This window comes from Glossina fuscipes, unplaced genomic scaffold (genome assembly GCF_014805625.2).
Source record: "Glossina fuscipes isolate IAEA_lab_2018 unplaced genomic scaffold, Yale_Gfus_2 238, whole genome shotgun sequence".
Lineage (NCBI taxonomy): Eukaryota > Metazoa > Arthropoda > Insecta > Diptera > Glossinidae > Glossina > Glossina fuscipes.
This window is the reverse complement of record NW_023998581.1, coordinates 168,836-180,453: the sequence shown is the minus strand read 5'-3', so window position 1 is coordinate 180,453 and position 11,618 is coordinate 168,836. Positions and strand designations below refer to the sequence as shown.

At 33.2% G+C, this 11,618-nt stretch overlaps 3 protein-coding genes across 4 annotated transcripts in view; 1 reads left to right on the top strand and 2 right to left on the bottom strand.

The window, feature by feature from the left end:
- Nucleotides 1-256: 256 nt before the first annotated feature.
- Nucleotides 257-4,724, top strand: LOC119642652 (SCY1-like protein 2). Of its 2 annotated transcripts, none has more exons than XM_038041877.1 (4): nucleotides 257-1,973; nucleotides 2,115-2,253; nucleotides 2,956-3,105; nucleotides 3,179-4,724. In XM_038041877.1, the coding sequence occupies exons 1-4, from the start codon at nucleotides 368-370 to the stop codon at nucleotides 3,816-3,818; spliced, it is 2,535 nt and encodes an 844-aa protein (XP_037897805.1). In that variant the 5' UTR covers nucleotides 257-367; the 3' UTR covers nucleotides 3,819-4,724. The 2 variants fall into 2 exon arrangements, with proteins under 2 accessions (XP_037897805.1, XP_037897804.1); XM_038041876.1 differs by having other exon boundaries at nucleotides 258-1,973; nucleotides 2,034-2,253.
- Nucleotides 4,725-7,558, bottom strand: LOC119642653 (beta-1,4-galactosyltransferase 1). Its single transcript, XM_038041878.1, has one exon. The coding sequence runs from the start codon at nucleotides 7,490-7,492 to the stop codon at nucleotides 6,524-6,526; it is 969 nt and encodes a 322-aa protein (XP_037897806.1). The 5' UTR covers nucleotides 7,493-7,558; the 3' UTR covers nucleotides 4,725-6,523.
- Nucleotides 7,559-9,834: 2,276 nt separating this feature from the next.
- Nucleotides 9,835-11,618, bottom strand: part of LOC119642621 — a 10,134-nt gene continuing 8,350 nt past the window's right edge. Inside the window, exon 18 of the mRNA XM_038041816.1 lies at nucleotides 9,835-9,921. Within this exon, the coding sequence (XP_037897744.1) occupies nucleotides 9,835-9,921 (87 nt within the window). The remainder of the gene's footprint in view (nucleotides 9,922-11,618) is intronic.

Genomic DNA, 11,618 nt, shown 5'->3' with positions numbered 1-11,618 from the left:
CATTGAGAATACTGAAATCACCTATAAGTACAACTTCTTTACGTTTACATCCATTTAAGTTTCCGAACCAAGAAGATATTCTACGTGGTAAGAAACGCTATTGCTGTTTTCACTTAAAAGCATTGCCAATGAGAAAGAAATTTAAAGAAATAAATGGCAATTCGTTGGACATGTCAATGTGTCAATAGCTTGAGAGGGAGCGAAAGAGAGGGTTAGTTAATGGCAAAAAGGAAAACGATAGGGAAAGTGAAGAAATCTTGAATATTTTCAAGAAAAATTTTAAAAAATTATAAAAAATTAATAAGCATAAAAAAGTGCAATAAATACCAATTGACTTTGTCCTTTTTTTATCAGCAAGCTTCAAATCATGGATGTAATCAATAAATTTTATTCTACTGTACACACAACCGTTGCTCAATTGTCAGGCGTCTTACCAGGTAATAATGTCACCCGTGAATATGAAATATTGGATCAACTGTGTACAGCTGGTGTAGGTTTATTATGGAAAGTATACAACGGTTATAAAAAGTCTACCAAACAAGAAGTTTCTGTGTTTGTGTTCGAGAAAAAAAATCTGGAACGTTGGTCTCGTGAAGATAAGGAAGCTATTTTAGAAACACTAAGAAGAGGAGTGCAACAATTGACTAAAATACGACACCCCCATGTTTTAACTGTTCAAAATCCTTTAGAAGAAAGCCGTGATTGCTTAGCTTTTGCCACTGAACCAGTATTTGCCTCGTTGGCGAATGTAGTGGGCGATCGGGTGCAGGCCGATAAAAAGCTATATGATATAGAGATACGCCACGGTTTATTGCAGTTATTTGATGGATTACAGTTTTTACACAGTGATGCTAAAATATTGCACCGAAATATTTGTGCCGAGACAGTTGTAATCAACAAAAATCGAAACTGGAAATTATTTGGTTTTGACTTTTGCGTGACAAATCAGCCAGCTCCCGATGGCACAGCGTTTTGGCCATGCAAAGAATATAGTAGTGCAATACCAATGATGGCTCAACCCTGTTTGGAATACTGTGCTCCGGAAATAGCTTTAAATAATATTAATTCCACAGATAGTGATTTGTTTTCTCTGGGAGTATTAATATTCACCATATATGCTGGAAAACCTTTGAAAGTATTTGGCAACGACTATACTGCCTATAAACGTTATGCGGCGGAGTTGAATCAACGTAAATATCCACCTATGAACGCATTGCCGAACGAATTGATGGAAAGTGTAAAAGCGCTTCTGCATCCAAGTCCACATTTAAGAACGAAATTGCATGAACTGAAAAAAATTTCATATTTCCACGATGTGGGTGTTAAGACTTTAAATTATTTAGACTCTCTCTACCAATGGGATAATCTCAATAAATCTAAATTCTATAAAAGTCTGCCACAAATTATTCCTACTCTACCCCATCGCGTTAATTTGCATTCCATACTACCACATTTGGTTAAGGAATTTGTTAATTGTCCTATGATACCGTTTGTGTTGCCCAACGTTTTAATTATAGCTGAAATGAGCAGCCAAAAGGAATACAGCGATCATATCTTAACCCACCTGATACCAATATTCAAATTAAAAGAACCTATACAGACACTCTTGATACTAATGCAAAAAATGGACTTACTGCTTAAGCTAACAGCGCCAGAGGAGGTTAAATTGCATGTTCTACCTTTACTATACCGTTCTCTGGAGTGTGATATGCCGCCGCAGATACAAGAATTATGTTTAATTGTTTTACCGACATGTTCAGATCTAATTGACTACAATGCTATGAAGAATTCAGTGATACCGAGAATCAAAAAGCTATGTGTAGCCAGCACTCATGTTTCGGTAAAAGTGAATTGCTTGATATCAATTGGAAAACTTTTGGAGAATTTGGATAAATGGTTAGTGTTGGATGAAATTCTCCCATTCTTGCAACAAATACCATGTCGTGAGCCAGCTGTCATAATGGCAATAATAGGTAGGACAAAAGTTGGGCCATTTTTTCTTTTAAATCTTTTCATTTTTTTTCCCTTGTTAGGTATATACAAAATTGCTATGACCAATGCAAAATTGGGTATTACTAAAGATGTTTTGGCTAATAAATGCATACCTTTCTTAGTACCTTTAAGTATAGAGTGCGGTTTAACTGTTGCACAGTTTAATACGATAGTGACATTGATTAAGGAAATGTTTTGTCGTATGGAAAAGGAGCACAGAGAAAAACTGGAACAACTCAATACGATACAAAGAGGCAATAAGTAAGTTCTTTCCTAAAGAATATAATCTAAATCACATAATATATCGGGTGCCATAGAAAGGTTGACGTGTTGTCATTGCTCCAGCTTAAGAAACTTACTATTCTAAAACTGATACAGACAATCCAAACATGACTTACGTGTTCTTATCGTATGGCTACAGACGAAGAAACTGCTGCCTTGCATCGATAAGTTTGTAACATTTCTTAGTGCCAGATAAAATTTTTTTGTTTGCCCGTTTAGAAAATACACTCCAATTCTTATTGCATTAGTTTAACGTGGTCACTTATTTTATCAAAGGTTCTATGCTGAAAAATATGTTATTATATTATGTGCCAACAGCATTGCAAAGCTCATTCCGAGACAACTCGTCGCCTTACGTCAAAAAATATTTTGGACGATGTGCTAAATTTTTTTGTAATCGACATTTAAAGCGGAAATTTTTTCTTGGACAAAGGTTAATTTTATATATATATGTTGTTGCTTTAAAGCATGTACAACATAATGCGATGTGAAGAATTAGTGCATTTAATGGATGTGTATATATATATATATATATATATATATATATATTTATTATATATTATGTTGTACATGCTTTAAAGCAACAAGCCTTAGAAAATATCTCGCGAATGCATTGAGAACTATATCCTGATTTTTTTTTCTTTTTTTTTATTTATTTATGGTTTTTTCCTTATTTTAAAGACCTAAAGATGCTGCTGAAATTTTGGCTAGTGAACTGGACAAAGGTAGCTTTGATGATAAGACAGGCGATGTGCTTCCTACCTTTTCTATAAATAAAAATACGAAATCTCAGCTCACTTTGCAACCCAGCAAACCTAGAGAACAGTTAAAGTACGTAAGCTTTAAAAACCGGATTCATTTCTACTCATTTTTACATAACCAGCTAATTCTTTTTCATCCTTAGAATATCGTACGAGCTATCATCTAATCATAAACCGGATATTTTATCATCTCTGGTGAAACCCAATTTGACTAATATAAGCAATAATTCGCCACCATACGCTGCTTTGTGCACTTCCCTCTGCACAACAGCGCCCAACAGTGTCAATGGTAATGTACAAATTCTCAATTACCAACCACAAACTACAGCACCAACGAGTGATATCAACAACTGGGATCAAAATAACTGGCACAGTGCGAACCCTTTAGTTATGAATCATCAGTTATCACCATCTACATGTATTATGAATCACCAACAACGAAGTACAACGCCAGAACAACAGTCTAATAATGTACATAATAATAATACCAAACATTTTTCTTCTCTTGATGCTTTGGATCCATTCAATTGCTGTGATGATGGTACAGCTAACGCTAAGCACGAAACGGCTGCTAACATATGTGCGTCTAAAAAATCTAACGTAGATTACACGTATCCGACGAGTTACAATACAAAAACCACAAAGCCGATTAGCTTGACGACAATGTCAAAACCGCTAACACCGCAAGCCTCTAACAGCAATATTAGCAATCAAATAAATCAAGGCGATGAACACAGTTTAATTGCTTTGAGTCATCAGGATATTTTAAATTTTCTAAAATAAAGCAGTAAAAATTAAAAAACTAATCCTAGACGAAAACAGAAAAACTTATCTGAAAAACGGGTCATTTTACACAAACGTAATAGCAAATTCCTAACCAATTTTTAGACAAATAATCTTGAAATTAAAAAAAATCGATCACCGTTTCTTTCTCTTTTTGTTTTATATGTTGTGCGTACGTGCAAAACAATACGATTTGTCGAGTATGTTAAAAACTACAACAAAAGTGTGAAACTTTATGGAAATTACTGATCTGAATACGGTTCTTTAATATTGGTCAGAAGTTTGCGCATTTAGTGCTGCGGGCGTTGGAGTATCTTTTTCACATGTTTAACAGAATTCTATAAAAACTCTTCCTCTGCATACTGCTTATGTCTTACGAAATAATAGTTATCTTCCCTCTTATATCCGGATAGAATTAATAGTACTACAATATTTAGTGACATTCCCTTACCAGGAGAACAAACATCCCAAACAAAACTTAACGTTTTAGGTACAAACATGCGGAATGTACGTTATGTTGTAGATCCTTTGAATGTAAGTCGCAAAGACGTCATTCTTTGTAAGGACAAGGATCTGCAAATAGGAACAGTACTCAACGCTTATGGTCGTGCGATAGAACAGATTGTAAACAATGAAAGAAGCGCGTAAAATTTTGTATGTTGGTTGAATTGGGGCGATCAGAAAAATTCGTTCTCGTAATAATAGATACAACGTACACTAATCAAAATAATTTTCTGTGCAAAGCGGAACTCCAATTTTTGGAACAAAATGCGCAGTCCCGAGTTATCCCGAACTAATGTCTGCTCTTGTCGTTTTGTGTCAAAATTGATTAGAAAATTGTGTTTATATAAGAAACAACACGTATGCTTATACATAACTTAACAAGAAATATATACATTTCTAACAAAAATTAAGTGAAATTTTAAAACAAAAAATTTTCAAAATAAAAATGTTTATGAATTTTAATTAAAGTAGTTAAATTATAGAATAACACAACAATAATCACAATATAATGTATTATTTTATGTATTCACCTTAGTTACATAATTATGCATTTTAAATTGTATTCAAAAATTTGTACAAACTGACTGTAAAAGGTAGTAAAGGGTCTTTTTTTAATTAATTAAACACTTTTAGTAAACAGCTTAGAGACGAACTCCATTTAGTAAAAGCTATTGGAATTTTCTCTTTGAAATACCATCATTTACGAAGAACAGCATAAAATGCTTTCAGTACATCTTCTGACATATTAAGTACTAGTACTAAGCAGCACATCCGCATAATTATGCATGATATGCTGCAAAATATATATTTGTAGGTTGGTATTGCAAAGTAATTAAATAAAAATAAACACAGCAGTTCATTTACACACTATTCATATAAAAATTTGAATCTCGGGCCTCTTGTGAACAGATGTGAACAATGAAAATAGTAGGTTTGCAATGAACTTCGTTTACCTCAATGATAACTATGAGACAAATATTATAATTTTAAGTGTCTTCTTGCCTATTGACGGTAGTAAGCTTAAGGTGATTAAAATTCCAAATAACGCCTTGCAGGTCTCATGGATCCTTGATAGTATCCGCGTGGTCTCTTCCGATATCATTTTATTCACTTACACATTACTATAAGGTTTTTCTGCTTATCTGTTAATATATCTTGGAATAAGCTGTCTGCATTGATTTGCTTTGAAGATGCTGTTTCTTTCTTACCACCTTTTGAGCACAGCTCCAACAAAGTTATATTTCCCCTTTCCATGAGGGTAAACTCAATGCTTATCAAAGTTATGGTTCAGAGTTTGCATTTTCTGCATCTTCTAGAAAGGGGTAAATGAGGTTCTGAGATCAAAAAAATGTTATTTTGAGCCTTATCTTGTGGAATGAGGGGGTCATTACACTATCAAGCCAAACCAAAATAATCCTTAAACAAGAACTGTAATGCATTCGTGAAACAAGTTACAGAAACCTTTTAGAAAATCTTTCTTTTAATAGTTTCATCAATGAGAAAAATAAAAAAATCGTTATTGAGTACATCAAACCAAATAATAGATGCAAACAAATACTGCGTAGAATTGCTCGAAATCGAAAGTAGTTATCCATAGGAAACATATAAGACGTTCAGCTGTTAGTAGTTCTTTAGACGAATCTATGCTCTCTACACAGTTCGGAGCGCCAAAACTTGCTTGAATTTCAAATTCCGCGGTTTTCAATAAAAAATAGATATACCACATCTAGAAATGCCAAAGTGGGCGTGTCCCAGAAAAAGATTTGATATATGTTTTTGCTGTGCTGGGTAAATCTAGTGTTACATCTATCTTGTCCCAGGCGTTAATAGTTAAGTTCTTTATTAAAAATTAAATCTTATTTTAAAAATTTTTATTAGTTTTTCGTTTCGATTACCCTGATTTTGAACCTTAGACAGATCGTAACCGATATCACTTTTCAAATCTAAAACAATTTAAAAAGTCTTCACTTCATTTGATATATATCTAATAACACTAAATCAAATAGAAAAAAACTGAACGCTCATTTGATTTTTCAACTCGAATATACATAAAATTTAGGGCAGTTATTACCAAAAGCGTGCTTAGAAAAAATACATTGCTATTGATATACTCCAAGCCATTAAATCAACGTAGCGACAATAACATAATAAAAAACAGACTAGATGGTCATTTGCTCTTTAAATTTCGTTCCAATCCAAGTTTATGTCTCAGCTAATATATGTGTAAACAAACTATGGATGCGCCTTTCTTTTTCGTCATACATTAAAGAATTGAGACCGTCCATTTTGTGACGCAAAACGCCCGCACGCAGTAAGGCTACACGATTTTCATTTTTCTCTTCTGGCTTGTGTCGTAGCATGGTGAACTCGCTAAGCTCTGGAGAAAAACGACATATATCTATGTTTCGCGCTTGCAAACGTTCGTAGAAATCGTCATCTTCACCACCCCAACCTTCATACAAATTGGACATACCATTTACTACGCGGAACTGTTCGGTACGTATAGACACCACGCCACCAAATAAACCAGTATAAGGCAAATTAAAACGCCACATGTCCAATGCAGAGCACATATGACGTGGTAATTGAGTACAGACGTATAGACTACCTAAATTCAATGGCAATAAATCCACATCGCTAAATATCAAACAGGGAAAACCGTATTCAGCAGCTATATTAGAACCAATGTTGAAAAGCTTCGCTCTATTGAATGGCTTCTGATCATATTGTTCTATCAAAAAGATGCGATAATGTATACGCTGATGTCTTAAATAGTTATGCATATAAATAAGGAAGGAATGGAGCTGTTCCTCACGTTGCCTATAAGGCACTATAATCGCTGTACTGAAGCGTGCTCGGCACTTCTCCGGATAGTATTCCCCACCCGATAATATTTCTTCACTTCTCAATATCTCTTCACGATATTGTGCTCTATACATATAACGATTTTCTGCAAGGATGTCGCCGTAACTGCATTCGTCTAGATGTTGAAGTGTAATATTGTGCGTGACTTGCGACACCAGAGCATTTTCAATCTGTTTTAAGCTGAGGTAATTATAGTGCGAGGCAAAACGATGCGGCAGGCATATATAAATTAATGCCAGTGCACAAGTGAACTTTGTTGTTATTTCAACCAAATGATATTTTCTTTGGTAAATTCGTATATACATTATATTTTTATTTAAAGGAAAACGATTATTCACCTATTTGCTTTGGACGTAATATTACCGAATATCCGAAATGTTATTCTAATAATTAGGATATTGCAGCTGTTCACATCATATTTCCTCATATCATTGCCCTTAACTTACTATAAATACAATACAAGTCTGCATTACTAATATTTTGTACGAAGTTCTGTTCTATTCTATTATGGATAACTGAAGTGTTGCCAACTTCTTCTTTCTCAGTTCTATTATCGCAGTTTACATTTCGAATAGAAGGACGTTATGAGAAAGCCTTCAAAGACGTCAGTCTGGATTTAGGATTTTCAAATATATGAAAAACAGTCGACTAGGTTTGCCTTCAAAAAAGTTCTGACAATATACAGAGAATTAGATAGAATTTACCGAAGTATATAGAGAAAAGAAGACAGACATACGCAAATGGAATGTTAAAACGATGTATTGACCTGACATCCTCACTTCCTCAATATATCCACAATGTTATACCTGGTGATTATCTGTCTACTATCTTCGAGAGGGTTTTCTCTCGTACTGCCACGAAATTAATTAAAAGTTAAGGTAATAAATTCTTCCTTTTTCCAGAAGGTTGTATCTCTTGGTGAGGAAGGCTCATGTAGCTACGCATGTTTTTGATAAGAAAACCCAAAACCGTCTATGATTTTTGTGAACAATAAACGTAAGTTCTTTAGGAACATCCTATTTATTAAAACCCTATCGAGTATTCTCAAAGCGAACGAAGTTTATCTTCCAAGAGCATGCCAAATTATAGTTGGCCAATTTTCATAATCTACTTCACGACACCACCGAAAATCCTTATTTAATTTCATTAACAAACAAGACAGCGACGGGCCTAAACTGCTCTATAATTTGATATGTTCCACTTGCACCCTATTAATAAAATTTAAAAAATAAATTTGAAATTGATCAAAAATCTTTTTTATCGCTTGTTTTTCATCTTTTGCACAATAAAATGTGTATAGATTAAATAAAAATTTCAAATCCTAAACAAAATTATATTCACAAATTTCTTAAAAACGCAAAATACTATACTATTTGGGGCCCACAATATATTTAATGGGCACAGCCAATTTTTCAACTTGCTCGTTGACTCTGTAGAGTCACCGACATCGTTGGTTGGAATTGCAGGTAGCATATAAATTTATATATCTTTATCTGCCTTAGACTATATTACCACATGACCAAAAAACTTAATTTTGCTTTAGAAAACAACAGCGTTTTCAGTTTTTGGCATTACCACTTTCGTCCATTTTCAAAACTAATCCAGCTGTAACAACTATAACAATAAAAATGAATCTAATATTTTAGGTATTGAGACCAAAAGAATGTTTATCATACAAACCCACAGTGACTCACAGACGAAAGAACATACGTGCTTGTTGCACTCGTGTTTTGATATTGTCAAGAATACATAACCTAGAGTCTTTGAATTTTGTTTGTGAATTTTGCAGACGTTCTGATAAAAATACATGAAATTTTAATATCACGTAAAATCGGGTGAGCGTTGTTCTATTTCTCCATATTTCAAAGTAAAAATTTTTGTAAGCTCATCCATGGTAGTTTTATAACTATCGCAGTTAAGTAACGAGCAGAAAATCCGCTTTCTTTTGCTTTCGAAACCAAATAACATCAATTGAAGATTTGACACCGATCACTTTGTAGAGTGCTCGAAGCTTTCTTCTGGGTATTGTGCACGTTTCGACAAAATGGACACTCTTCGGCGATTTATACAAAAATTATATTTGGCTGTGGCTGAATCTTTTATACCTAGCACCTTTACTTTTTCTGTTGCCATGTTGTTTAAGTAAAAACAAACCATTTTCTTTGGTTTTGAAAATAGAAATCTTCTTACACTGACCGAATAATGCGGCAATATATTACAAAATAAATATTATTAAGTACTTATATGGAAATGGTAGCCAGGAGACACACTGATGATCTATGGTGTTAGCTAACTTTAATTTTGGGGCTTTGCTATGCTATGCGTATGCACAAGAGGTGTGAAAAACACTCTCTCCTCCGATAAGGCGTATACAAAATACCTTGCGCTTTGCGTTAGAATTAGTTGTTCAGAGTTGCATTTGTAAGAAAACACAACTACAAATTGAAAACAAAATAAGTTGCAATCAAAATTGTTTACTTACAAACATCTGAACCAAGAGAAAATGTGAAAGGTAATTGATTTGTTTTTATTTTTTAACCCAATCTTTCCATACACTATCTCAAAGGGAGTTCTTAACTTTATGATAAACTATAAATACATAAAACAAAAATAAAAAGGATAAGGTTCAATTTAAAATTGAGTTGACCTAATCTGAACCTTCTTCAGTTTCGAGTTCACGAGACCGAAATAAACATCTCTTTTTGGCTACCTTTAATTTGCTGCCGTGGAATGACTTAATTTATGTTAACCATTTTAAAAATTCACTCTTAATCTTTCAATCTTTGTTTTTCTTTTGTTCTTAATTCCTAACGTTCCTAAACAAATCCAAGCGTCGGAGCCTTTTCCAATCTTTTTGTTTTTTCATCAAGGGGTGACTTGCACATCGTCTTAATAGTATATATTTGTAAATATCTTTCTTTGGGGAAGGCGTAGTTTGTAGACTAGTCATGGGTTTAATGAAATTTGATCTAAAATGACAGTGACCTTTAAGAGCTTCCAAGTGATGGCTTTGAAAGATTAAGCTTTGGTTAATAACTTTGCCAAGAAATTTAAGCGAAGTTTTTTGGTCCACAAGTCTATATTTGACAAAAACATTGATGATATGCTCGGATCCTTTTGCAAGTATGGAATAATGCATTTGTTTAGTTAGGATAAAGGGACAAGTTTAAATCGACACAAGCGTTTGTAACGTCCGGGTACATTTTAGGTGTAGAAATAATAAATGTGTAAGGTATTAATAAGTAAACGAAAAAGAAACAAATAGCAAACTAATAGTAATATTAATAACTAACTTGAACAAGGCCATATTTTAGTGTATTGACATTTAGCCTGTAAAACATAAAACTGATAAACTAATCAAAAGAGAGAGTTCTTTCTTTCATAACTGTTCAGCTGTTGTTGTTTTGTTATATGAATAAGCTTAATTTCCCTTGCATTACATGTGATGATAAGTGGGCACCTGGTGCCATGTAGTCACATACGTATGAAGTTATACGTACTCTGTACTGATTGCAAAGAAAAATTGAACAGCTATACAATCTATGTGCATTGCAATATAATGACACAAACACAAGAATAGCTTTACAGAAACAACGCTACGCGAATTAAACGAATCTCATAAGGAATTTGAAAAAAAAAAAGAGAAAAAAAACCAAAAATGTTTATGCTGGTAATGATTTTAAACAAAACTGCCTCTGTTAATGACTTTGTAACACGTTAAGGCACAGTTAAAATTTTTAAAGTATCAGTAAATTAATAAAATAATTATGACAACAAATATGAAAAAAACCTAAGGAATTTGGTTGTCTACAGAAAGAAGAAGGGGAAAATATGTAAAAGTTTATTGTATAAAAGAAAAGCAAGAAACTGCAAATGTGGATATTTAATGCTTTTAATAAATATGAAAAAAACGAAAGAGGCAAGAAATTGTAATGAATATGTATAGTTTTACATATTGGCATTTACCTCATAACTATCTGCCCTAAGATGTTGCTAACGAATAAACGGATTAAATGCACTTATCAACTTATTATTTTTATTATCAAATAAAATAAATTTATGATTTTAAAATTTTTTAGGTTTATTCTTATTTCAGTTGTATGTATGTATATGTTCCACAAATTTTGTCCTCTAAATTTTAATCTTTTTAATTCATTTTATTTAAATATTTTTTCGCAATTACTCACTTCTTACAACTTCTTTGTGTACTTGTGAAACGGCTTTGTTGAAACTAATTGAACTGCATTGAGTTGAATTTTCGCTAAAACGTCTAAACGCCTTTACTGGTTCTTCCCTTCACAAAATATATAAATAGAGACGCTTTTGTTTACAATGGATCACAATACATCACAACTGTGGTATCCCGGCTTGCTCTCATTCTTACATTTGCAATTGCTTGGAAGTGTTAGTCATTCTATAAGGACAGTAAAA